Source organism: Marmota marmota, unplaced genomic scaffold (genome assembly GCF_001458135.2).
Source record: "Marmota marmota marmota unplaced genomic scaffold, marMar, whole genome shotgun sequence".
Taxonomy (NCBI): Eukaryota; Metazoa; Chordata; class Mammalia; order Rodentia; family Sciuridae; genus Marmota; species Marmota marmota.
This window is the reverse complement of record NW_026000153.1, coordinates 2,137,941-2,165,491: the sequence shown is the minus strand read 5'-3', so window position 1 is coordinate 2,165,491 and position 27,551 is coordinate 2,137,941. Positions and strand designations below refer to the sequence as shown.

General features: G+C 39.1%; 1 protein-coding gene across 9 annotated transcripts in view; it reads left to right on the top strand.

Annotated features, from left to right (window-relative positions):
* Osbpl3 (oxysterol binding protein like 3) overlaps nt 1–27,551 on the top strand; it is a 188,274-nt gene that overhangs the window by 74,077 nt on the left and 86,646 nt on the right. For 5 of the 9 annotated variants that reach the window (XM_048786357.1, XM_015490143.2, XM_048786356.1 and 2 more), the window contains one exon: nt 17,292–17,536. In XM_048786357.1, coding sequence (XP_048642314.1) covers nt 17,444–17,536 — 93 coding nt within the window. In that variant the 5' untranslated portion in view covers nt 17,292–17,443. Of the gene's footprint in view, nt 1–1,912; nt 2,015–6,693; nt 6,896–17,291; nt 17,537–27,551 lie in introns of all 9 variants that reach the window. The other 4 variants (XM_048786353.1, XM_048786355.1, XM_048786351.1 and 1 more) reach the window with 2 other exon arrangements.

Below are 27,551 nucleotides of genomic sequence, written 5' to 3'. Positions count from 1 at the left end.
CCTTTTTATTTTTTTATTTATTTGTGTGTGTGTGTTTGTATGTATAGATATATGTATATATGTATATATGTGTGAAAATATATATATGTGTGAAATATATATATATATATGTATATATTAAGTATATATATTAAATATATATATATTAAAAATCTTTTTCCAGTAGCTAATATGTGAAGGAGAGGGATTCTGGTTATCAATTTGATAAATAAAAAACCTACCAGCTACCGGGTCATGTGCTAGTTTGTAGGAAATAAAACCAAAAAGGAATAAGATGAAGTCTTCACATTGCTACTTATTCATATGCTTTACTAGGGAGAATAAAATAGTCATTGCAGTTAATATCAGTAACAATCTAACAGAGGCACTTCTGAATTTTTCTTGCCTTTTATGCGTAGTCTACCAAAATCCACCCCAGCTTTTTCTTTTTTTAAAAAAAACTTGTTCTCTTTGCCTTTTCCTTCTATTTCTTCTTAGAATTTTCTTTTTCCAGATTGTACCTTTAAAAGTATCTCATGTTCATTTTCTTGTAGTCATCCTTCCCCCAAGAGTGAGTAAAACTTCCTGTGTCCCTCATTCTCCCCACTACCTTCACTGCATGAGTGATTTTCTTACAAGGTATTGTTATTGCCCCTACAATTTTGGAAGACTATACCCCAAATAGAGATATCTTGAGAACTTAGTTTTATAGTTTGGTTTAAGCTTAGACTCTCAGGCTCAGGGTGATTTTTACTTGGGTGGACAACGAAACTGGAAGTGTGTCCATCTCATACATTAACCACCAGGGTGTCCAGTTTCTTGTTATTCGAGTGTTTGGCTGACAGGCTTATCGAGGGTTATTCATTGTTAGCTGCAACAATTTTTTTTATGTCTGAAAAGATGATAAGTAGATTTTTCTAGGAGATGGAGAAGTTTTCAAAAATTCACTTTCACATTTTATAGTGATTCAGTTGATAGTCTCTTTCAGATAAGTAATGAAAGGCCTGGTGTGGTTCCAATTGTTAAAACTGTCCTCTGCTTCTGCAAGCAGTTGTCAGTTAAGGAAGGGTAACACCACCCACTGATAAAATTTAAACCACCAGATGTTATTTTAAGTTCTTGGGTGGTGCTATCTTTTCTTACCCTTTAAACTGCTAAGTCACATCCTGCTTTGCATTTTAATTTGGTGTAAATTAGATGCAGCAGACACAGGTCTGGCATTAGATACTCAAGTGAAATCAAATACCAAAATAAAAGAAGGTGGTTCTGTGGAGTAAATATATCCTTTCTGGATGCAAGATTATGTTATGGCCCTGGCCCAACCCTCACTGTGCACCAGAATCACCTGAGGAAATTCTCAAAAGCTCCCCTGATCCTTGATCTGCACAGTGGCAGAGGCATTGGAATGAAGCAGGGCTGGGCCTTGGAATTGGGTAGAGGCTCCCCAGGGTGATGTTGTGGTGCAGTCAGGGTTGAAAAATGTCTCAGGAGGTTGCACTCCTAGCCTTGCCCCCAACTTTGCCCTGCACATTCTTCTAAACCCTGCCAGATCCCACCTCATGTTCAAGTTCACCTCTCTGCCCTTGTGCTCACAACTCTGCTCACTGAGCTCTTCCCATGTGACCACCTTTAGACCACCCACCTCTGAGGTATTCTGGTTTGTTTCCCTTACACACATCTTCTTCAGAGCTGTGCAGTCCTTTAGTTAAGCTTCTGTCACTTAGTTTCCTTTGCTGAGGAAGCTGTGAACTTGCAGTAGGTACTATCCAGATACATAGTGGGGGATTGAATTTTCCTCAGTGTGACTACTCTCCTTTGGCAGTCAAGAGCACACAGGATTCCATAAGTGTTTCTTTTGAGACAGGGAAGAACAAGTTAGAGTGGCCACACAGCAGAGTAGGAGGAAAACTCAGGCCATTTCTGATTCTTCCAGGAGTGGAGGGATTGTCATCTGACCAGTGAACTTACGCCCTCCAGTCAGAACATTCAGTCATCCAGACCCATGGTGACTCTTGGGACCACCGGGGTGACACAGGTAATGTGAAGGGGGCTGTCCTGCTGGGGAAAGTAAAGATGACGTGAATGAATTCCTACTCTTTGAAGAATGTGGGGTGATTTCAGGAGAGGATAATATATATACACTCAGGACTTGGAAAGAGGTTTTGCTTTGTTTTGTTTTGGTTTTGGTTGGGGGAACAAATAGAAGTATTAGCAGGATTCTCTTTGCTAGGGACTCTGATTCTGATGCAGGAAGACAATCAGGGAAGGAGTCATTAGCCACTTCCTATTGTAGGGCAAAGATGTGACCCAAGTTTCCTAATTTTAAAGCATGCTAACTTCCTAGGGCCTATATTTGCATTAAACATTTGAGAACTCAACATTAAATGGTTTAAACAAGATTGAATTTTATTTTTCTCTCACGTTACTGATGTAGCTATTTTTGGGCTGGTGTGGTAACACTAACATCCTCAACTAGTAGCTTTCATTGTCACAATCTCCTGGTCCCCAGGAATCAGGAGAGGGCAGAGAGAATACATATACTTCTCCTTTTAGGATCATGACCTGAAAGAAGTATAACTTCTACTCACATCTTATTGGAGGTACTTAGTCATAAGGCACAAGATGGAAGAAAGGTAGAAATGTGGCTTCTTATTAGGTAACTATCAACCCAACTGAAACCTAAGAGCTTATTATTAAAGAGAGAATGGATATTGGTGGACAAGAAGCCAAGGCATGAATTGTAATGTACCTAAATATCAGATCTTCAAGCATCAGCTCACTTACTGGCTTGAATAAAAATAACTAAATGTCAAAATAAACCTTAAATGTACCATGAATACCATCAAGGTGCAGTAGGACACTGAAGGACTTGAGGAGTTGTGTGGTATTTTTACGTTTCAGAGGACAATAGAACATGATCTGGAAGAGGATCTGGAAAGTGTACCTGTAACTGTTGATAATGTTTTATCAACAGAGTTGGCAAGTGTTGATCACCAAAGATAGTGTTGACAGAGTTTAGTCTGCAGGGCAAGCTCTTGCCATGTTTTGAGGAAAAGTGTATTTGGCAAGAGACTCTTGTTAAACTTATTAATAGAACTGACCTGAAATATATAGCTCAGGATACAGCTCAGAGATAGAGAGCTGCTGCGCTGGGTTCATCCCCAGTATCAAAAAAAAAGAGAGAGAGAGAGAGAAAGAGAAAATCCCCAATGATGCTTATAGCTATGTATCCTAGAAACATCTCAGGGAGGTCATAGGAAAACAAAAAAAGAAAATAAATGAGGGGCTGGGGTTGTGGCTCAGTAGTAGATTGCTTGCCTAGCAGGTGTGAGGCACTGGGTTCGATTCTTAGCACCTCATATAAATAAATAAAATAAAGGTCCATCAACAACTAATAAAAAGTATTTTTTAAAAAAGAAAAGAAATGCTATCTCTCAGAGTCAAAGACAAAATGGTAAGGCAATCTCAAAAGGAAGATATGGTTAAAATATTCTGAAATACATACAAATACAAAGAGTGACTCAAAATACAGGAAACATGACTAATACTTGGAGGTACTGCAAAAGTAGAGCAGGAGTCCAAAAAGAGAAACAAAACCATTTAGGGGGAGGGGAAGGGTTGAAAAGAGGTTTCATGGAGAAGGTAATGGTTAAAATGATCTTTGGAAGATGGTGGAAATTTCCATAAATGGGAGAGATAAATGGGTTAGGAGGGTGCTCCATGAAGGACTAGCTAGGATACAGGGTGCACATATAGGTGTGATGCAGCTGTGGACTGGAGGGAAGGTGTAAAGAGTAGAGTGGCAAAGAACTGTCTAATCAAAGCCATGGGTGTGGGTAAGATTGCCAAGAGCTAAAGCTTGCATGAATATCAGCTAAAATGTAAGTGAGTGACGGCTGTCAAGGATCATGATTAGTGCTTCACATGCATTATTTCAGTTCATCACTACGGAACCCTAAGGGCTTAATCCTGTTAACTGTGCCTGTTTTCAGGTGAGGAAACTATTCAGAAGTTTAGCAATGTACAGTAAATAACAGAAGAACAAGTCCAAAGTCAGCTCAGTATAACTGTATCCTGGAGGGTTTTGCAAGCCAGGCCTTGTAACTTTTATTTATCCTGTAAGCACTGGGACTTTGGAGCAGGGGAAAGAGCTTGGGAGATAAATTGGACAAAATATAAGGTGGATTGAAGTGATGAGAGAGAAGAAGTAGAGTTGATTGCAGGCCCAATGGGGGTCTAAAATGGATTGGTGATTTGAAGAATAGAAGAATATAAAACAAATTGGACATGATGAGGTCAGTGTCAGAGAAAGTTGCAGTCTACAGTATTGGGGAACCTGGGAGAAGAAGTTTGGTTGGATGGAGGGGCGATAGGTGTCTTAATCGAGTCCAGGAAGTCCACAGCAGGTATCAGCATGAGGGAATGAGAAGCCTGCTCTTGAATTACCAGTAGGTTAGTAGGCTTGGTGTTTCAGTGATCCATCCAGGGCCACCCAGCTGCTGTGGACTAGAAGGAGGGTAAAGAGCAGAGTGAGGGACAGTTGCCTTAACAAAACCATGGGCATGGATAATACTGCCAAGAGCCAAAGCTTGCACCAAGAAGTGGAGGAAGGACAAAACTTTACTAAATGCCTACATAACTGGGACATATAAATAAGAGCCAGTATACAGCACTTGAAGGTGAAGAGGATGTTAGTTTGCATGTCTATGTTCATAGCAGCACTATCCATAATCACAAAGATGTAATAACCTCAATGCATATGGACAGTTGAATGCATTAAGAATATAGTATGTAGTCTATGCATACAAGGAATGGTATTCAGTCTTTAAACAAAAGGAAATTAATTCTGCAATAGGCAATAACATGGATAACCCTAGAGGACATTGTGTTAAGTGAAATAAGTCGGTCACAAGAGTACAAACACTGCATGATTCCACTTATATATTTGAAATAGTCACATTCTGAAAAGCAGAGAGTAAAATGGTGTTTGCCAGAGACTGGTGGGGGCAAGGGGGAAGGAAGCAATGTGAAGTTTTTTTTTGTTGTTGTTCACTTTTACAGCACTGGGGATCAAACCCAGGACACTCTACCACTAAGTTATACTCCCAGACCTTTTTACTTTGAGACATGGCCTTGCCAAATTGCTGAGGCTGGCCTTGCACTTGAGATCCTCCTGCTTCAGCCTGAAGAGTAGCTGGGATTATAGGAGTGTGCCACCACCCCAGCTGGAAGTTATTGTTTAATGGGTACAGAGTTTCAGTTTTCCAAGATGAGTAAATTCTAGAGATTTGCTGCACAACATCGTGGGTATAGTTAATGATACTGTATTATACACTTGAAAGCTGTGAATTTCATATTGTGTTCTGACCATAATAAAATAACAAATTATCTATCACATATTTATTATATTTAAGTATATAAAATATATTGAATGATTATATATTTGATATTAAAAATACATTTAAATATATATTTACTGTTTTATCTATATAATACAGTATGTAATATAATATAAATATACATTTATGTATTTATTTCACACATAAATATATAAGCAGGAGCTAGCACAGTGCACTGCCAGGCTCATAGTCCAGGAGGCCCTGAGGAGTGCTGCATGGGCATGCTGAATCACGTCTGCAGAGTTGACATCAGGAGTGAACCAATGCTTACCAGAAGTGGTCAAAAGTCAGAAAACAGTTTTGCAAACATGTACAGATCCAGATGCACAAGTAAAAGATAAGTTTGTGGACTTGCCTTATGACAAAACATCAAGAGTTAAAAGGATTGTTCCTCTCTCCCTTATTTTCTGTCTCTCTTCTAAGGAGAGGTGCTAATTGCAGAAAGCAGGCTAACCTCAGGAGACAAGGGGTGAACTCCATAACAGGGAAGGGGTAGATGTGCATCCAGCAGAGCCCAGACACACAGCAGGGATGGAGTTAACCTGTCTTTCCAGAACTTCTGATGGTAAACTGTGAGGGGTTTGAGATAGATATCAGAATCCTCAAATGGGTGGATGCTGTGATGATGATTAGAAAGAGAAAGAAATTTCTGAAATCCCTACACCAATTATTCTCAACCCTAATTGTACACTGGAATTTACTGAGGAGTTTTTATAAGATACTGCTGCCCAGGTCCTGGCCCCAAGTTTTTGATTGACATGATAAAGCCTGAAGACATTTTTTTGGGGGGGATTTTTTTTCCATATAGGCCCTACCTGAGACAAGTTCCTGGGCTAGAATTTATTTATTTATTTATTTATTTATTTATTTATATGCAGTGCTGAGAATCAGACCCAGTGCCTCACACATGCTAGGCAAGAGCTCTACCACTAAGCTACACCCCCAGCCTAAGCCTGAAGACATTCTCACAGGCATCCAGAGGTCAGAATCATAACTCCATACTGATGGATTCTGTCCATCTGCTGCAAAATTCTTGAGTGCATTATTACTAAATAAGTGAGTTCACATGTAGGAAGGGACCCAGTTTAGGTTAAGACAAGATGTGCAGAGTTACCCTAGTTTCCTTTTGTGGTTAGGTTACTAGATCATAAAAATACCACAGATGGAGCATGTCTTATTTCTTCAAGTTTATAGGGGGGAGTGTCATTCTCCGGCCCAGGAACTTATCTCAGGTAGGACCTGTATGGAAAAAAAATCCCAATATCACAGGGTTGATTGATTATTTATTTATTTTTAATAATTTCTCTCATTGTAGGTCAAGGACATAAACCCAGAGGTCAGTATAGGAAAATCAATTCTTAAAGATTGGAAGATTCAACCCTTGGATGATCTCGCAGGAGCTAGGTGCACACATTACTTTTTAGACCATGTAATGGTGGCTCTTATCCCTGGTTCTGCACCATAATCACCTGTGAGGGGTTGAAAACACCAAAACCTGCCCCACCATAGATTTCAAGGTAATAAAGATATTAGGGATGTGGCCTAGTCATCAGCATTTTTAAAGTTTTCTATATAATTCCAATATGTAGTCAGTGTTGTGATGCATGCTCAACAAAGTGTGGACAATACAGAGAGAAAGCATTTGAATCTTTAGGCTCTTAACCGCTGTCTTCGCAAGGGAAAGCAATTACTGTAAAAATGTTCTGTCAGGGAGTTGTTTGTCCTCAATGGTATAGGTGTCGAAACTTCTTTGGATTCTGAGCTTCAGTCTTCATCCCCCACAACAGTCAGATATTGCTTCTCCCTACCAGACCATTGATCCTGATCTGCCAGTGCTTCACACAGAGGTCCCGGGTCACTTGTATGTATCTGAGGTTATTATAACTAGAATTCTAGAAATTTCTGATCCTGAATCTCTGGTCTGAGGCACTGGAAGCCAAATAACCAAAGCCCTACTTCTGATCATGTAATGTTTTTGAGATCAAGGTGTTTTAGAGGCTGCCATTTCTAAAAAGGCATATATCTAGGATTAGAATAATTCCTTTTACCATAAACCAGACATGGATATCCCATTATCAGTTTTTTTAGTGGTAATTCAGGACATAATTTATTTCTCCATTTTACTGAGAAATTGAAAATTAATTAGAACTATGTGCCTCGTGATCTTCATGAGAGTTATTTTCAAACCAAACCAAGTATAGACCCCAAATCTAGTGGAATAATAAATAGCTATTTTCTATGCCACTGTTCCCAATCTACTAGTTAATATTAAGTTGCTTTTAAAAACATCCAAAGGTGATGAATTATGTGGCTTTTAAATTTCTGCATTTGCCTTCATCCAAAGTAAGCATGCTGTTTTAATGATTTAAAAAGTCTGTTCACACTTGTGGTATGGATTTGGGAAAATGTTAATATGTTGGCAGATACAGATATTTTAAAATTCTATAGAATCCTTAATTGTTTTTGTTTGAAAGAGGGGCATAAGTTCTTATCTTGGGCTGCATATGCCAGGAGAGGAGAAAATGGAATTCACATCTGTTGGGTGGTTATTCTACTCATTGTCTTCATTTTCTCATTTAATCCTCACAATTTCCTGAGAAGTAGATATTATTATTTCCCATTTTATACAGGAAAAAAAAAGTTACCAGTGCATTTGTCAAGGTGCAGAGTTTGTAATAAGGAAGCACCAATTCAGACCAGGTCTGGCCCCTTCCCAATGTACATATGTGGTCTGTCTGTCTATCTATCTATCTATCTATCTATCTATCTATCTATCTATATCTATCTATCTATCTATCTATCTATCTATCTATCTATCTATATCTCTATCTATCATCTATCTATCTATCTATCTATCTATCTATCTATCTATCTATCCTTTCCATCTTTTTCCAAATGGTGTCTTCTAAGTGAAACTTTCTATTTAAAAAAAAAAAATCTTAACACAGAAATGGCAGGAGAAACCAAACAGGTCAGAACTCTAATATATACTAACAAAATTTATACTGTCTGATAGTTAGAGGGAGGTTATATTTGTTTGCATCTGTGCTGAAAAATGTAATCATTTTAACCATGATAATTGGATTTTTGTAACTACAGGTATTATTATTATTATTATTATTATTATTATTTTAGAAATCATCTCAATCATCTCAACTACGATTGAATTGCAGATATACAGGTGAAGCTCCTAACTAAAGCGCCCATAACTAAGAACTCTCAGATGTCTATTTTGAACAGAATAAAATGTTTTTCATCACAAAAAAAAATCTTAAAGTCAACCTGTGCCATACATTGATTGCCATTTATTCTTCCCCATTTTTATATCTTTTTTATTATTTTTTTTAAATTTATACATGACAGCGGAATGTATTACAATTCATGTTACACATATAGAGTACAATTTTTTATATCTCTGGTTGTATACAAAGTATATTCATACCAATTCGTGTCTTCATACATGTACTTTGGATAATCATGAGCATCACATTCTACCATCCTTTCTAACCCTATGTCCCCTCCCTTCCCCTCCCACCCCTCTGCCCTATCTAGAATTCGCCTATTCCTCCCATGCTCCTGCTCCCTACCCCACTATGAATCAGCCTCCTTATATCAGAGAAAACATTCGGCATTTGGTTTTGGGGGATTGGCTAACTTCACTTAGCATTATATTCTCCAACTCCATCCATTTACCTGAAAATGCCATGATTTTATTCTCTTTTATTGCTGATTAATATTCCATTGTATATAAATACCACATTTTTTTTTTATCCATTCATCTACCGAAGGGCATCTAGGTTGGTTTCACAATTTAGCTCTTGTGAATTGTGCTCCTATAAACCTTGATGTGGCTATGTGCCTGTAGTATGCTGTTTTTAAATCCTTGGGGATAAATAAATAAATAAATAAATCCTTTGGGGAAGAGAGAGAGCTGGGTAAATGGTGGTTTCATTCTCAATTTTCCAAAGAATATCCATACTGCTTTCCATATTTATGGGCTGCACCAATTTGCAGTCCCACCAGCAATGTATGAGTGTGCCTTTTCCCCACATCCACACTAACACTTATTGTTCTTTGTATTCATAATAGCTGCCATTCTGACTGGAGTGAGATGAAATCTTAGAGTGGTTTTGATTTGCATTTCCCTAATTGCTAGAGATATTGAACATTTTTTCATATATTTGGTGATTGATTATATATCATCTTCTGAGAAGTGTGTTTAGGTCCTTGGCCCATTTATTGATTGGGTTATTTGTTTTCTTGGTGTTAAGATTTTTGAGTTCTTTATATATCCTAGAGATTAGTGCTTTATCTGATGTGTGAGAGGTAAAAATTTGCTCCCAAGATGTAGGCTCTCTGTTCACCTCACTGATTGTTTCTTTTGCTGAGAAGAGGCTTTTTAGTTTGAATCCATCCCATTTTTGATTCTTGATTTTAATTCTTGCACTATAGAAGTCTCATTGAGGAAGTTGGGGCCTAATCCGACATGACAGAGATTAGGGCCTACTTTTTCCTTCAGTTAGAAGCCGAGTCTCTGGTTTTATTCCTAGGTCCTTGATCCATTTTGAGTTGAGTTTTGTGCATGGTGAGAGTTTTGTGCATGGTCATTTTGATGCATATGGACTTCCAGTTTTCCCAGCACCATTTGTTAAAGATGCTATATTTTCTCCAATGCATGTTTTTGGTGCCTTTGTCTAATTTAAGATAATCGTAATTTTGTGAGTTAGTCTCTGTGTCCTCTATTCTGTACCATTGGTCTACCAGTCTGTTTTGGTGCCAATAACATGCTGTTTTGGTTACTATTGCTCTGTAGTATAATTTAAGGTTTGGTATAGTGATGCCACGTGCTTCACTCTTCCTATTGTGGGTCTCTTATTTTTCCAGATGAATTTCATGACTGCTTTTTCCATTTCTATGAGGAATGCCATTGGGATTTTGATTGGAATTGCATTAAATCTATACAGTGCTTTTGGTAGTATGGTCATTTTGACAATATTAATTCTGCCTATCCAAGAGCAAGGTAAATCTTTCCATCTTCTAAGGTCTTCTTTGATTTCTTTCTTTAGCATTCTGTAGTTTTCATTGTATAGATCTTTCACCTCTTTCATTAAGTTGATTCCCAAGTATTTTATGTTTTTTTTTTAAAGGCTATTGTAAATGGGGTAGTTTTCCTCATTTCCCTTTCTGAGGATTTGTCACTGATACACAGAAATGCCTTTGATTTATGGGGATTGATTTTATATCCTGCTGCTTTGCTGAATTCATTTACTAGTTCTAGAAGTTTTCCAGTGGAATTTTTTTGGGGTCTTCTAGGTATAGAATCATGTCATCAGCAAATAGTGCTAATTTGAGTTTTTCTTTTCCTATGTGTATCCTTTTAATTTCTTTCATCTGTCTAATTGCTCTGGCCAATGTTTCAATAAGTATGTTAAGTAGAAGTGGTGAAAGAGGGCATCCCTGTCTTGTTCCAATTTTTAGAGGGAATGCCTTCAACTTTTCTCCATTTAGAATGATGTTGGCCTGGAGCTTAGCATAGATAGCCTTTAAGATGCTGAGATATGTTCCTGTTATCCCTAGTTTTTCTAGTGTTTTGAACATGAAGGAGTGCTGTATTTTGTCAAATGCTTTTTCTGCATATATTGAGATGATCATATGATTCTCATCTTTAAGTCTATTGATGTGATGAATTACATTTATTGATTTCCATATGTTGAACCAACCTTGCATCCCTGGGATGAACCCCACTTGATCATGGTGCACTATCTTTTTGATATGTTTTTGTACTCGATTTGCCAGAATTTTATTGAGAGTTATTACATCGATGTTGATTAGAGATATTGGTCTGAAGTTTTCTTTTTTAAATGTGTTTTTACCTGGTCTTGGAATCAGGGTGATATTGTCCTCATAGAATGAGTTTGGAAGTGCTGCCTCTTTTTCTATTTCTTGAAATAAATTGAAGAGTATTGGTATTAGGAAAGTTCATCACATGGAGTTCATTCCTTAAAGGAAGAAAAAGTCAACAAATAAATGACCTAACATTACATCTCAAAGCCCTAGAAAAAGAATAACAAATCTCCACCAAAAGCAGAAGACAGGAAATAATTAAAATCAGAGCTAAAATCTTGAAACAAACAAACAAACAAACAAAAAAAACAATTAAAAAATTAACAGAACAAAAAGTTCGTTCTTTGAAAAAATACCAAGAAAAGCCCAGGACCAGATGGATACACAGTCGAGTTCTACAAGACCTTTAAAGAACTAATACCAATATCCATTTTTTTAAATAGAAATCCATTCTCTTTCCCTAATGGGAGCCCCAGGATGGTAGATCTTTGAAAGTCTATGCCTATTGTCTTTTAACTGAAACACCAAGTTTCACCAGGGCCTGGCCCATCACTTATCATAAGTGTAGGTGTCAATGGTAGAAAGGACCCAGTTCATCTCTGGGTTTTGCCTTGGCCTAAGTGCTTCTGGTTTTTCACATTGGGCATGGTAGCCTCCTAGATTTAGAGGAAAGGGATAGTTATAAGTCTTCTACACTTGAACCTGGTGTTGTGTTGGCATAAAAGCAAGTCTCCAAACTCAATTTCACCACACATCAAATACTTGTAATAGACAGATTGCACAAAAGCAGCCATAAAACCTTTTAAGTCCCTCCAGGTACATTAACAAGGACTTGCAGGAGAGATTTACTGGGCAAAGCCCAGCAGGTCCAGGAACAGTCTGGAGAAGCTGTAAATGATTTTTTTTAAATATATATATTTGATTTGGAAGGAAGGTAGTCATGCACTTGAAAATGTACATAAATATGTGCACTTAAGAGCTGTGCACTTTACCATATCAAAGTTATACCTCAGAAGACTGGTGGAAATAAATTATCATCCTGAAGTTATTCACAGTCTGTGAGCAGGGAAGCTATTCTATTTTGTTCAAACCAGCAAACTCCTTGAATTAGAGGTTTGCCATTGAAGGGTCACTGGGCAGGGATGAGAACCACACACTCTTTCATAAGCACTCACCTCATCATCTTAGATCCCTGAATCAGTGGCCTGGGATCCTGTCCCCACACTCCTCTGAAGAAATGTTGTCATCATCATTTTTCTAGGTTAGCACAGTGAAGATGGCTACTTGGAATAGAAGACACCCCTTCTTTTGAGGACTCCCGCCAAGTCCTTTGTCCTTCAAAGTCTTCTATGGTGGATTCAATGGCTGCCTTTGTCCTAGTGGCCACCTTGGTGCCTGGGATACCTCATACTTGGGCTACTGCTGCCCTCATTCTTTATTCTGCCCCTTTAATTGTAACCTTTTCCTGGCACTCAACTTCTTTTGCCCTTTAAAATGGCCTCATGTGGCCATTTTAACTAAATTTCTGATGATGAGACTAGCAGAAAGATTTGGGGGTTGAAATAGATGCATTTTCCTGGGCAATAATACAGGGCTCTGCCCTGGAGATGGATATAGGAAGAGCTTCCCTGGAGGAGGAGAGGGAGGCTGCAGTGCTGGCAGAGGCCTTAACCCTAAATGCCAACTTGGATGAGTACCAGTTTGGTCTGCGCACAACCTTGTAGTTATTCTCTCTGAAGTTGGCAAGGCCAAGAGATAAAGAAGACCCTTTTTATCAGTTGCCTCTAAGGGAGGGTTTGGGGGTGGCAGTTGTGCTGTTTCTGCTTTGGCACAGTTTCAGAATTCCTGTGACTTTCGCTTCACTGCCCAGTTCTGTCACCCTGTTTCACAATTCACACACTCCTCTTGCCCCATACTCTTCCTTATCAGAGCTTCAGCTGCAAAGAAAACAAAACAAAAAACCTGCCCACACAAACAGAAATCCTCATCCACCTTGTATATGTTGTAGCAATGGTGGCAGACACACACACACACACACACACACTCTCTCTCTCTCTCAGACACACACACACACACACACACACACATTCTCAGTCATTCATGGTTTCTCTCAAGTTGGTTTTTCTCTTCCTTGCAACAGCAGCAGCCAACACTGTTATTAAATTAATATATCTTTGCAGCTTCTTTTATCAGTTTTAAACTAGATTAATTTGCTCCTAATTCAGGTACCCTTAGTGATGTTCTCATAAGTAAAGCTAACTTTATGGAGAGACTGACGTTACTTTGCTGCTTTTATTCTTATTTATGATTGGATCCAACATGTAATAGATACAGATTGTGGGGTGGGGGTTTGAGGGGGTGTTTGGTGGAGAGAGTTAGATGGCAGTGGACTTCTATGGCTATAGGTACCTTAATTTTCTTTCTGAGATTTAGATATTTCTCCTCATTGTTTTGGTTTGAGCTTATGGCTTTAACATACTCATTTTTAAAGATCTAAATATCAGAGAAGGCATAGGGATTTTAGTATTTAATAATTAACCAAAAGTTTGATATCTAACTAGCTGGTTCCTGGACAGTTATTTGATATTATTTATTTAGGTACTGGCGATTTAACCCAGGATGATCAACCACTAAGCTACATCCCCAGCCCTTTTTATTTTTTTTGAGACAGAGTCTCACTATGTTGCATAGGGCCTCAATAAGTTGCTGAGGCTGGCTTTGAACTTGCGATCCTCCTTCCTCAGCTTCCCGAACTGTTGGGATTACAGGCTGTGCCACTGCCCCTGGCTCTTCTTTTAAAATTACACTCAGTGAGCACAGTAACTGGATGGATTAAATAAATTTCTTTTAGCATTATTAATATGCATGGGAAAGTTGTAGAACTTACTGGAACTTAGTGTGTTAAATAAATATCCCTGGCCTTCTGAAGCCAAAACTAAATATATTAGTTACCCTTAACCCTTACATTGTGGATGGAGGTGGTAATTCTGGGATTTCCCCTTTCTGAAAACCAAGAAGGCCTCCATCAGGTAAGACTCTGAGATCTGCAGAGGTGGCAGGTAATGGCCCAGGTGACCACTTGTAAGGGGTATTCCCTGTCCTTCCTGGTCACTGCCTTTGCCACCCCAGGTTGCCATCTGGGAGGTTGGTATTGTGCTATAGAAAGGAATTGGACAGGGGTGGTGGGGGTTGCCTCTGGCTCATGATATTCTCCCTCCTATATCTTTCTCCCCAGCTTCCAGGTCTCCAAGATGGGGTAACAGCTGTTATCATCATACCTGGCTAATTTCGGGCTTGCCAATTTCCAGTACCATGGACTAGGATAGTGCCCTGATTCAGCCTCTAGCCAGCTGTGTGATTGGGCAGGTGACAATTTCACAGAGACTCAATTGTCTTCTCCATATAGAGATAATATTCTCCCATCAGCCTGTTGGTTAAATGAAACAGCATTTGTGGGAGTCCTTAATGTAGTGCTTGGCAGTAGGTTGTATGGAGTCAATAGTCATTCTTTTAATTATTGATATGCTAATAGATGTGGAAATTTCTGCTTGTCCCCACAGTTTTGTTATATCATGTTACAGATTTTTTTTTTTTTTTTTAAGAAGAAAAGCCTTTGGGAGAACAAATCTCCAAAGCACAGGGATTTTGTTTTGTTTCAAAAAAAAATTTTTTTAAATGTTCTTGCTTGTTGTTTTAAATTTTTTATATTATTTATTCTAATTTGTTATATATGACATCAGATTGCAATTCGATTCATATTACACAAATAGAGCACAATTTTTCATGTCTCTGGTTGAACACAAAGAGTCACACCATTCATGTGTTCATACGTGTACTTAGGGTAATGATGTCCATCTCATTCCACCATCTTTCCTACCTCCATGCCCCCTCCCTTCCCCTCCATTCCCTTTGCCCTATCTGAAGTTTGTGTATTCCTCCATGCTCTGGCCCCCATCTCCATTATTAATCGGCATCTTTATATCAGAGAAAACATTCGGTATTTGGTTTTTTGGGATTGGTTTACTTCACTTTGCAGTATATTCTCCAACTCCATATATTTACCTGTAAATTCCATGATTTTATTCTCTTTTAATGCTGAGTAATATTTCATTGTGTATATATACACATTTTCTTTATCCATTCATCTACTGAAGGGTATCTAGGTTTGGTTCCACAATTTATTTATTGTGAATTGTGCTGCTATAAACATTGATGTGGTTGTGTCCCTGTGGTATGCTGTTTTTAAGTCCTTTGAGTATAAACCTAGGAGTGGGATAGCTGAGTCAAATGGTGGGTCCATTCCCAGTTTTCCAAGGAATCTCCATATTGCTTTCCATATTAGCTGCACCAATTTGCAGTCCCACCAGCAATGTATGAGTGTATCTTTTTCCCCACATCCTCGCCAACACTTCTTGTTTGTATTCTTAAATAGCTGCCATTCTGACTGGAGTGAGATAAAATTTTAGAGTAGTTTTGATTTGCATTTCTCTAAAGATATGAACATTTGCTAAAGATATTGAACATTTTTTCATATATTTGTTGATTGATTATATATCATCTTCTGAAAAGTGTCTGTTTAGGTCCTTGGCCCATTTATTGATTGGGTTACTTGTTTTCTTGGTGTTAAGATTTTTGAGTTCTTTATATATCCTAGAGATTAGTGCTCTATCTGATGTGCATGTGATAAAAACTTGCTCCCATTCTGTAGGCTCTCTATTCACCTCACTGATTGATTCTTTTGCTGAGAAAAAGCTTTTTAGTTTGGATCCATCCCATTTATTGATTCTTGATTTTAATTCTTGCGCTATAGGAGTCTTAAGTGGGGGCGTAATCTGACATGATGGAGATTTGGGTAGTGTCTCTGGTTTGATTTGTAGGTCTTTGATCTACTTTGAGTTTTGTGCATGGTGAGAGATAGGGGCTTAATTTCATTTTGTTGCATATGGATTTCCAGTTGTCCCAGCACCATTTGTTGAAGAGGCTATCTTTTCTCCAATATATGTTTTTGATGCCTTTGTCTAATATAAGATAACTGTATTTATGTGGGTTTTTCTCTGAAAACACAGGGATTTTTTAAAATTGTAGTTCCATATGCCCAATGTTAAATTCATCTTTTCAACAACTTTCAAGAGTATAATTTAGTGACACTTATTACTATTACAATATTGTTCACCTGCCACAACTATCTATTTCAAGAACATTTTCATCATCCCCAAAGGAAACTCCAGTAAGCCGTCATCACACCCCCCCCCACACACACACACACCCATGTGACCACTAATCACCCTCCTGTCTCTGCAGATTGCTGACTCTGGATATGTCATATAAATAGAAACATGTAATATGTGGTCTTTTGTGTCAGGCTTGTTTCATTGAGCATGGTGTTTCAAGGTTCACCTGTGTTAGAATGTGTATCCTTTCAATATCTGAATAATTTTACATTGTATGACTTTCCCAGATTTAGTTCCTCATTCATCATTTGATGTACGTTTGGATCATTTCCACATTTGGCTATTGTGAATAACGTGGCCATGAGAAGTAGTCTACAAGTTTTTGTTTGAATTCCTGTTTTCAGGTTTTTTTGGATACATACCTAGACATGGACTTGCTGGATCATATGATAATTCTATGTTTACATTTTTGAGTAACCACTAAACTGTTTTTTTTGCCATAGATGTACAAATTTCTGTTCCCACCAGCAATACCTAAGAGTTCCAATTTCGCCACACCCTTCACAACACTAGTTTTTATCTTTCTTTTTAAAATTATAGCTATCATAGTAGATGTGGAGTGATGTCTCATTGTGGCTTGGGATTTTTTATGATACTGATTTGGTATGTGTCTCAAATTTCCATATTAACCTTCTTAAGACTGTCGTCTTACAGAACTACATGAAGAACCACCTATACAAAATTACCAATAAGAGGAAAGTGTGAAACATTTTTCCTTGATAGCCTGTACCTAAGCATCAAGGCTTTGTAATGTGTAATATGAAGACACTTACATGATTTATTAGAGAAGACATTTAGGTCTCTGACTTCTCTCTAATTGCTTTTCTTTTGGTTTTAGGGATTTCCTCTGGGCCATCTAAAAATGCTTTTTGAGCATACTGGATAAGAGCTGACCTATCTACCTGTGTGGGACCTCCATACTCTCAACTCCTCTGTCTTCTGATGGCATTTTGATTGCATTGAGGCCAAGTGACTGACCAGCTGCTCACAATGAGTGATGAAAAGAACCTTGGTGTGTCCCAGAAATTGGTCTCACCTTCAAGGAGCACAAGTAGCTGCTCCTCCAAGCAGGGAAGTCGACAGGTAAAGTTTGACTCTTGCACATTTAAATCACCAGGAAGTTTAATGTGTTAAAATGTGTACATTTGCTTGGGAAATCCTTTTCTCAGTATAAGAATATTTGTTTTCTTCTTCACTGTGTGAGGAGAGTAAATTCTATACAATTTGAATCATTAAGCTTGTGTGCGTAGCTGGTGGAAAGAACTCTCCTCGGCTCTTTGTATTATTTTATTCAATCTTTACAACTGCCCACCAATGTAAGTATTAATATTCCCATTTGCCCCATGAGGAAGCTGACTCAGACCAGATTACTTGCCCAAGGACACAAAGCTAGTAAAGAGCACATGAGAAACCAAGGTTGTGTTTGGCCCCAGAGCCCCACTGTATACCCTGCTAACCAAGATAAACAACAATCACTTTTCCAGTAATTATAATATCCACCCCCCACTTCCTTCCCCTCACCAAACCTTTTACGACAGCTTGTAACCACAGACTGCCCACAATAACTCTAAGACTCATTTGATTTACTTTACTAGTGAGTCGAGGGAACCTAATCAACAGAAAAAAAAAATGGTCAAAAGGAGTTAAGTAGGAGAAAGCACACACAAAAAACAAAGGACTGAATAATTAACTCCTAAATAACTGTCAGGTAATTCTTATGTTGTTTCTTGGTTTTCTTTCTAATAAATGTCTGCTGGCAAGATCTGCTGGTTTTCGATCAAAGGCAGCAAATGCACATTAATCATTATGAGTCTTCCTCCTTCACATACATAGAGAGAGAAGAGGATGCCAAAATGCTGGATTTACAACCTGAGGAGTCTCCGAGCCTTTTTAGTACTCTGGCTCTGTTGGCATTGCTTTTGCCCCATGGGAAATTCTGGCCTAACAATCGCCAAGTGTACTCACTTCCAGACTTGAAAGCTACAATTGAGCAGCCTCCCACCTCAGGCACGTCCATACTTTTATGTCACATCAGCATGGGTCTTTCCATTTGAACATTGCCTGAGACAGGGGACTTGCTACCCACGAATCCCTAATTCTAGGCAAATTAGAGTTTGCTATGGGCTTGACACTGGGGAGCCCTCCAGGATCTCCTTTGAGGGATTTAGAAGGGCATTTTGTTAAATTTGTCTGTGTTTGAAAAAAAGACTAAATTTAGTCACTGGCTAATGCCCCAGGACTCTCTGGAGTTCAATTTTCATGAAGCTAACTATGCTTATCTGCTTTGCCAACTTCCACAGGGTTTTTCTCTCCCTGAGCCAAAATTCTGGTTGAGATTAGAGCAGAATGTGTGATTTCCCTTACCCACCCCATTCCTTTTACTCCTAGTAGCATCTATTGTGTCCTTTGATAAAGGGAGAGAACATGATTCATTGAAGTAGCAGGTGCTGATAACGCCAGAGGAGTTGGAGCCGTTCCATGACATTCTCAGGCTCGATACTACCGGAACTTTTTTCAGTGTGTTTGAAAGCAATTTGGTTTTCATATTTCTTTCTTTTTTTTTGAGGTTATATCATAAAGGGTAAAAAATATATCATAAAGGGTAAAAAGAGGTATGCTTTATGACTCAACTTTTTTCTGATTTTGAAGGTTTGGTCAATGATTCATCCAATGGTCATCTTCTATATTTAAGATCTCCCACTTTAATATGAATGTGATATTGCAATATAAATGTAAACACTTATATTTCATGTGTGGCAGAGAAGGTAGAGAATTTAATGTTTAATTCCTCTTTAGTCTGAATTTAGTTATAATGCTCATGTTTAATTTTTAGGAGCCATTTACTTGGGCCATCTGCTGTCCTAGCCTCTGTTAATGAAGAGTATTCTGGCCCAGGATAGACTTGAGTTTTCCCCTACATGGGCACCTTGGCAGTCCATGTCAATTCCACCTAGGGCTGGGTCAAGATTCTGATTGTCCTTCAGCCTGTCGTAGGGTACAGGGACCTCACAAGTTCTCGCTACCACTGTGAGTGAACGCAGCCGGAGCTGGTGGTCTTTTGGTTGCCAAATATGGTGATGACACTGTGTTTCCAGCCACGTCACTGGAAAGTACAAGTTATATGTGTAAAAGTTCAAAATTTCCATAGTAAGAAATTTAATTTGAGGAATGTTAAAACATAGCTGAATATTATCTGTACAACTTCCTCCTAGCTTTTAAAACACCAGTGTACAGTCATTTCCAGGGTGCTCTTTTCCTTTCGGCTGAAGGGGATTCATCTGATGTTGATTTTTATTGGCCGTGGTTTGTGGTGTTAGTTTTTCTTATGTGCTTTGGAATTACTGTGAGAGCCTTATCTTACGTTTGTTTCCTATGGATTCTTTCTCTGCACTCACCCTGACCCATTTAGGGATTTGATGTTGCCTGTATCCTACCTGCAAGAACCTTGGTCCAGAACCCAGTCTTATGCTTGCAGCCAGGGCTTGCTCTTCCACGATGGTGATGGACTATTCAAGGTCAACCATCAGACCAGTAGTCAGTGTGGCCCAGTCTGGTTGAGAGACAGTCTGCCTCCTCCCACCTCCCTGGGCAAGCAGAGTTTTAAAGTCCCCTTTCACTGTGGTGGGGGGCTTCCCTCTTCATTGAATTCTGGTGGTGAGTCTGAACCTTTTCCTGGGGACATTTTTAGCCCTGTTGGTCCACAGAAATAAGCTATCGAATACCCCTGCCTACTACATTTCTATTTGTTTTCTACTTCATGGAGATGTTTAAACTATTTTGTCATGATCTTTTCCTTCCAGCTTTATTAAAGTATAATTGACAAATAAAAATTGTGTATATTTACAGTGTATGCATGTTGTTTTGATATGTGTATAACTTGTGAAATGACAACATAGTCAAGCTCTAATTAATGTATCCATCACCTCACATAGTTTTATTTGTGTGTGTCTGAGGTAAGGACGTTGAAGATCTACTCTCATAGCAAATTTCAAATACAGTTAGTATCCACAGGAGTATTGATTCCAAAACCCCACAGATACCAAAATCTGAGGCTGCTCAAGCCCCTGGTATAAAATGGCATAATATTTGCTTATAGCTTGAGCACATCTTCTTGGGTACTTTAAATCATCTCTAATTACTTATAATATCTAGTGTGATATAAGTTCTGTATAAACAGTTGCTAGGCTGTATTGTTTAGGGAATGAAGACAAGAAAAACGTCTGTGTGTTTTCAGACAATTTTTCTTTTCAAATATTTTCAGTCTGTCGTTTGTTGAAGCCAGAGATGCAGAATCTGCAGGGATAAGTGCATAGAACACAGTGTTATTATCTACAGGAACTGTGATGTAGAGTAAATCTCCAGAATTTATTCTTGCTGTTTAACTGGAACTTTGAACCTTTTGGCCGTCTCCCCATTTTTCCAGCCACTGGTCCCTGGGAACATCACCCTACTGTCTGACTCTCTGAGTTCAACTTGTTTAAATTCCACATTATAAGTGAGATCTTGCAGTATTTGTTTTTCTGTACCTGGCTTATTTCTCTTCAGATAATGTTCCCCAAGTTCATCCATGTTGTCACAAATGACAAGATTTCCTTCTTTTTTAAGGCTCAGTAATATACTCTCTATGTGATTGTGTGTGTGGGTACAAATCACATTTTCTTTGAAGATATGTAGTCTAGTTTTTTATCATACAAACATGGAAGATCCCTAGGTGCTTGTAACTTTATATATATTTTCACTGTGTTTGGAATGGAGGTGGAAGTTAGGAAGGTACACTACATGCCCAAACTTAAAACATCATGTGCATGAAAGGTTTTTCTTTTTAAATAATTTTTACTTAAATTCTCACCCAGCACAGCCAGGTAATGATCAGGGTTAGCCAAACTTTCCCTTGTCCTTTCTTTTCTGGAATTGAACTTGAACTTGTCCTTTGTACCTACCCCAGATCTTTTCACATATAATGTAAAGGTGCTATGTATTTATGTATGGCTACTGTGCTATCCATATATCTATGTTAAAGGATCTTGCTTCTTGAAGGAGAAAAAGAACTAAATGAAAGTACCTAGGCTAGCACAGAGGAGACATTCAGTAGTTGTGGGTTAAGTTAATGAATGAATCAGCATGCAGTTGCTAGGTAGAAAGATTACTATTCATGAAGCTCTGTAGACATAGGAAGTGGGTAAAGGGATACCTAAGTGGGAAGAATTGCTATTTAAGGACCTATACAATATGAGTAATTGCAGTTTCCTTTTGTCTGTTTCCCCCTGCCTCCTTACATTTCCTTCCTAGAACTTTCAAAGTAACACATTTCAGAAGCCAGATTAGGCTCCATAAAGATGAACAAATATGGTTGGTCTATATTGAAAGAGTTCTAGAGCCCTGGGCTTTATTTCTTCAACTATTATCTGTACAGAACCTATTAAAATGCCCTGAGCAGGAAGATGTGAAGTTATAAAGGGAAGGGCAGCTGCACAAATCTTTACAAATAAGAAATCAGCTCTGATTTCAAAGACTGTGGGTTGTAAAGAGAGCACCATTCTTTTTATGTTTTGTTAGCATTTGGCATGAAAATCAGAAACCAGCAAGTAAATCCTGCCAACATAGTTGACAGCTGCTTCACTTACCATTTCAGGGGATTTGCTAGGTAAGTCTCTGTACAGTTCTGTAGTTCGCTCTTGTCACCCTGCTTTCCCTAGGCTAATTGAAGGTTGCATTTGAGCTCTCCCTGGGTCACCTGATAGAAATTTATTTATGCAGGCAATTAAATTATGCTGCACTCTGCAGAGCATACCCAGTCCAGGCTCAGTGCCAGAATCCATAAGGCAGGTGAGTCGAAAGGGGGAGAATTTGCCAAGTTTTGAAAAGTGCATTAAAGCTATAATGTTCAGGTGTTTACATTTTCAGCTGTCAATTGAAAAATGCTTAGTCCCATTGATTTACTTTTAGTTCATCATGTCTTTAGGAATACTGAAATTTACCATCTTTCTTTTGTTAAGTATGAACTGAATCACTGTCACTTTGTCCTAAGATGGTGTCTAAGTTCATTGTCTGTTACTACAACAAAATTCCTGAGACTGGGTAATGTATTAAATTATTAATTTATTTTGGCTTTTGGTTCTGGAGACTGGGAAGTCTAGGAGCATGGTGCTGGCACGTGCTCATCTTCTCATGAGGATCTTGTCCTGCTTTAACTCATGGCAGAAAGTGAAAAGGGAACATAAGGGGCAGCCTTGCTTTGTAACAACCCACTTTAGGTGACTAATCCAGGGCTTGGAAGAGAGAACTCACTCCTGAAGCAAAAGACATTAATCCCTCTTAAGGACCTAGTCACCTTTTAAAGGCCCATCTCCCTACACTGCCATAATGACAATCAAATGTGAACCAGAGCTTCAGAGGGGACAAACCATGTTCACACCACAATTGAAGGTCATAGAAGATGAAGGCAGCAAGCGTGACTTCTGGAACCAGCCAATGTGAATTCAATCCTTGACTGTTTATAAGATGGTTTTCCTTGAGCATGCTTTGTTTCCATGTAAGTTTGTGCAAATTGCTTAGTAGAACAGGGTCTGCATGTAGAAAGTCTGTGGAAGTGTTTGACAAACTATTCACCCTCCATAAGGGGAGTCCTCAAACAGCCCTGCAGGTGACTGCTTCCTTGTTGCCTCCTCTGGCTGTGAGGTGGGTGGCACCTGCAGAGGCAATTTGGCCTGTGTCCAGGCTGCACTGAGAGGAAGAGTCTGCAAGGGACACCCATAAAAGTTAAAACCATCTGATTGCATCTTTACAGCTCCTCAGATCCTTTCACGCCATCCTTCAGAGTGTTAAATCAACCCAACAAGGCTGCATTGTTTTCTATACCATGAAAGAAAATATGGCTCAGAGATATGGACTGATGTGTTCAGAGTCACATGACTGATAAGTGGTGGGGAACCAAGCCACTGTCCTATTGGTGGTCACTGGATAGTTTTTTTGTTTGTTTGTTTGTTTGTTTGTTTTTTTAAGAGCTTAGAAAGCTTCTTCAGAAGCTAATTTCAGTTCCTTGTTCCTTATATAAATGAGCATTTAGACAAGACTCCATCAGCCAGCACCTCTTTGAATCCAGGGTCAAGACTAACATGAATGAGTGGAGCAGTCTGTGGCTTCCTATTGCCTGGAGATTTTTCTGGTGGACCCATCAGAGAAGAATTAACTACATACTTCTGTCTTAGTTTTCCCATTTCTCCTTTTATGAGCCTTTTACTCCTAACTGCCAACCTTTTCTCTATTCCTCTGGTTGTAACATTGTACCCTGGAGGGAGGAAGGGCAAAGAAATAAGGCTCACTTCTCAATGTATTTCTACATTAAGTTTTATAAAGAAGCAACATTTGACGTTGGAAGAGGTTAAAGCATCAGCTGAAATGACATATTTGAGTTGTCAGGGTGTCTTGGTTCTTTCCCAAGTCCACAAATAACCGACTGTCAGCTCCATTCCCGCTTGGAAGAGCAGGAGAAATGAATTTCTAAATCACCTCTGGAAGCTGCCGCACTGTCTGTACTATTCTGCAGTTCCAAAATAACAAGCTGCAAATATATATTTGGGTGCATTTTAAAAATATTACTTTGATAAAAACTACATTAGGTGCTTCAAGACAATGAACATACCTGTTCATGGTTGGCAGTGGCCATGGTGCAGGATGCAGGAAGGAAGGATCCTGATCCAGATGTTTTGGTTGGCAGTGTGACTTACCAGCTGTGCGGTTACTGGAATGTTCTTGAGCAGCTGTGAGCAAATGTGAGCTGAACTGACTCAACAGTTCTTTCCTGGGGAAGAGAAAGTTCACTGTAGTGATTTGATAATACTAAAACACTAGCAACCCAGAAGTGACAGTGTAAATAGGACAGAGGCCAAGCACAAGATCCCTAGAATTATCCGACATCCCGCTAAGGCCTACACCCTCGCCTGACCACTGAGTCCAGCTATTTCCCTTTGCACTTGTACACAAGCCCAGGAGAGTCACATTCCTGTCATATCTCTGCCTCATGTTCTCTCTTGCCCGAAGTGAGCTGAAAGGTGTCCACCAGAAGGTCCACCCACATATTAATTCCCAGAATCCAAGGGCCTTTGCAGGTGTAACTAACTTATGGATCTCAAGCATTCTGGATTATCCAGGTGGCCTTATTGATAAGTCTTGTAAGAAATATGCACAGGAGGAAATGAACACAGAGGAGAAGGTGGTATGAAGATGTCGGAGGCAGAGGTCATCTCGAGTACCAGCTAAAGGCCAAGGTACACCACAGAATGCCAAGAGCCACCAGAAATTGCAAGAGTCAAGGGAACAAATCTCCCCAGATCCTGAAAAGGACCATAGTTCTCCAATACCTTGTTGTTGGATTTTGGGCCTCCAGAACTATTAATAAACTGCTGTTGTTTTAAACCATCAGGTTTGTGGTCTTTTGTCAGGGTAGCCTCAGGAATTGGACACACTCTACTTCTCACTCTGTGTCAGTTTTTCTGAGTCCCAGCTTGAGCCCTTAGTCCTAGCTAAGGGGGACATAGCCTTGAGAATTGTGCCCTCCTGAGTTCTAGCACCAGCTTTGTTTGAATCTCCCATTTGGCACTCACAAATTTCAACTTGGGATGTCTTTTTGTTTTTAACATTTACTAGCTTCTTTGGCAATTGGGTTTACATCTTTGTGTCTCTATGCTGAGCTTTAGACCTTCAAGTAGGGACTTCCCCCTTAAGGAGAAGCCAGTTACAATCTGGACTGTACCAGACCTAATGCTAAAATAATTCCTTCTTTGATTTATAAGGTTTTGCTAGATCTTACCCTGTCACTAAGTTCTCATTATGAGAACCAGTTATTGCAGAGTTCTGTAAAAACAAATCACTGGTGATTTGGAACAAAGATAAGGAAGAGTTCATTGTACTAAACTTATGCCACCTACACCTAATCATATGTGCATTATCATGCAGCATGTGTGCCTACTTTGATTGTAAATTTCAGCTCTGGAAAAGTAATTTTGAGCAAACTGCAACAGAGAACACTGTTATCAGCTGGTACCATCCACCGAGGGAGTGAGTTTTCTTGGTTCTAAGAGCCCTGCAATTAGAGTGTGAAAGTGTTTTATCACAGTACAAAGTCTGTATTTTGCTCCAGTGCTCAAACACCAAAGGGCAGGGCCCTCCAATGTGCCACTAAAAGATTCTACTTTTTAAAATAAAAGGCATTAAAGGTAAAATATTAAAACTGTGCTGGAAGATATAAAAAGCAAAAATATCCCCACCTTCTCCCCTCTGGCCCCAGACACATTCACACAGGTATTGGGATTGGTGAGTCCCTGTCCTCATGTGACACACACCCAGGTGTGGTGCATTGGCCCAGACTTTCCTGCACAGATAGGTGCCCCTGTGGAAAGAAGTCAGTCTTAGGGATCCAGGAGGAGTATTGAGTTGGAATCGGAAGCCTTGGAATTCTAGCTCTCAGAAGCCCCTCGCCTAATTTTGTGGTCCAAAGCAAATCATTTTGCTTAGATTTACTCTTTTCTAAAATGAAAAATCTGGATAGATGAGTTACATATCTCTTTCAAACTCTGAGGTTCAAAACAAGTATTCTATAACTCTATGGTGGGGGGCAGGGGCAATCATTATAGTATGCCTTGAAGCAAAAAACAATCCAGAAGAGACCCTTGAGTCCCGTGGTAGACAGCATTTTCCTGTCATCATCATCTTATTGAGAGTCAGATTTCTTCCACTGGGGAGAGAGTTGTGCTAGGTGGGACTGAGGTGGGCAGATGCCCCTGGAGGGACTCTACCATGTCCATGTACTTCTAGGTGATCTATCTATCCAGAGTGGACGTTTGAGATGTTCTCTGTGTGGTCTAGACCCTGTCCACAGATGGTTTCTACCACTTAATAATTAGTAACCTTGTGCAAGCTACTTTGGAACTTCAGTGTTGTCATTTGTAAAATGGGAATAATAATACTCTCAGGTTATATAATTACCACAGAGGCACATAGAAAATGTTCAATAAATAGTAGTCATTATTTTTAATACTATCATCACTCTCATAATCACAACTATAGAGACCCCATCACCACGCTAGTGGACTATATGGCTACCAGGTATGGAGTGGAATTCATGGGTTGGATGTCTCCATCTTTAGTAGAAGCTACTGCTCTTCAGAGGACCCGGTGATGGACAAAGTGCATAGAAGAGGCTATTCATAGCCTTAAAGGGCTGGATACCATTAGGGGGATATTTAACAATTGAATAACCTCCAGATATATCTGAGAAACCTAAAAATGTACCAGTGTAATTACAGTCATAAATGCTGAGTGAGAGTCATCAACAGGGTAGAAATAGTCATCATATGTGTGATAATTTTTTAAATTAATACTATTTTAATTATAAAACCATCTATGATCAATACAGTTGCAGTAAGCCCTTTTTCTTTTATTTGGAAACCCAAGATGGGAAGGAGTTCAGGTGGCACTCCATGAGACCTGGCAGCTCACGTGTTTTTCCCCCCATTGTCATTATCCATGTCAATGATATCTGGCAATGACTCCCTTTCTTCTCCTCGTTCCTGTGCTTTCTCAAGATTTTCCCCAAAGACCAAGTGCATATTCTCCTATTACATAAGTAATTAAGGCAGTAGTGTTTGTGGGGTGTGACTGATTAAGAAAGAACACTGGAAACACTTTGGGGCCTGTGTCGTCTGGATATCTGTTTCCCCAGCCCTGGTGTGTGTGTATAGGGAACCACATCTCTGTGCACAAGGGAGAGGAAGGACAGTAACTCCTGGCACATGGTGGCTGCTCTTTCCTGCATGGCCTTCAGAATCTGAGCAGGCTCTTCATTGTTCAGTCTCTTCTTTTCTTGAATCTTCTCACTTAGATCCTAAAGTCAGAGATTGTACCTGAGCTTACTACACTGATGCTAATGCTGCTGTTTGATATATTAGCTAATGTAATCACATAGTCTGTCCCTTATGCAGAGCTGGAATCCAGGACCTTATATCTCCCACCCATTAGTCCTGGTTTCATCCTTGGAGTCTAAGTAAGATCCCAATTCTTCAAGACAGTCTGATCTTCTGGAATGTGTTTACTCTCAGTG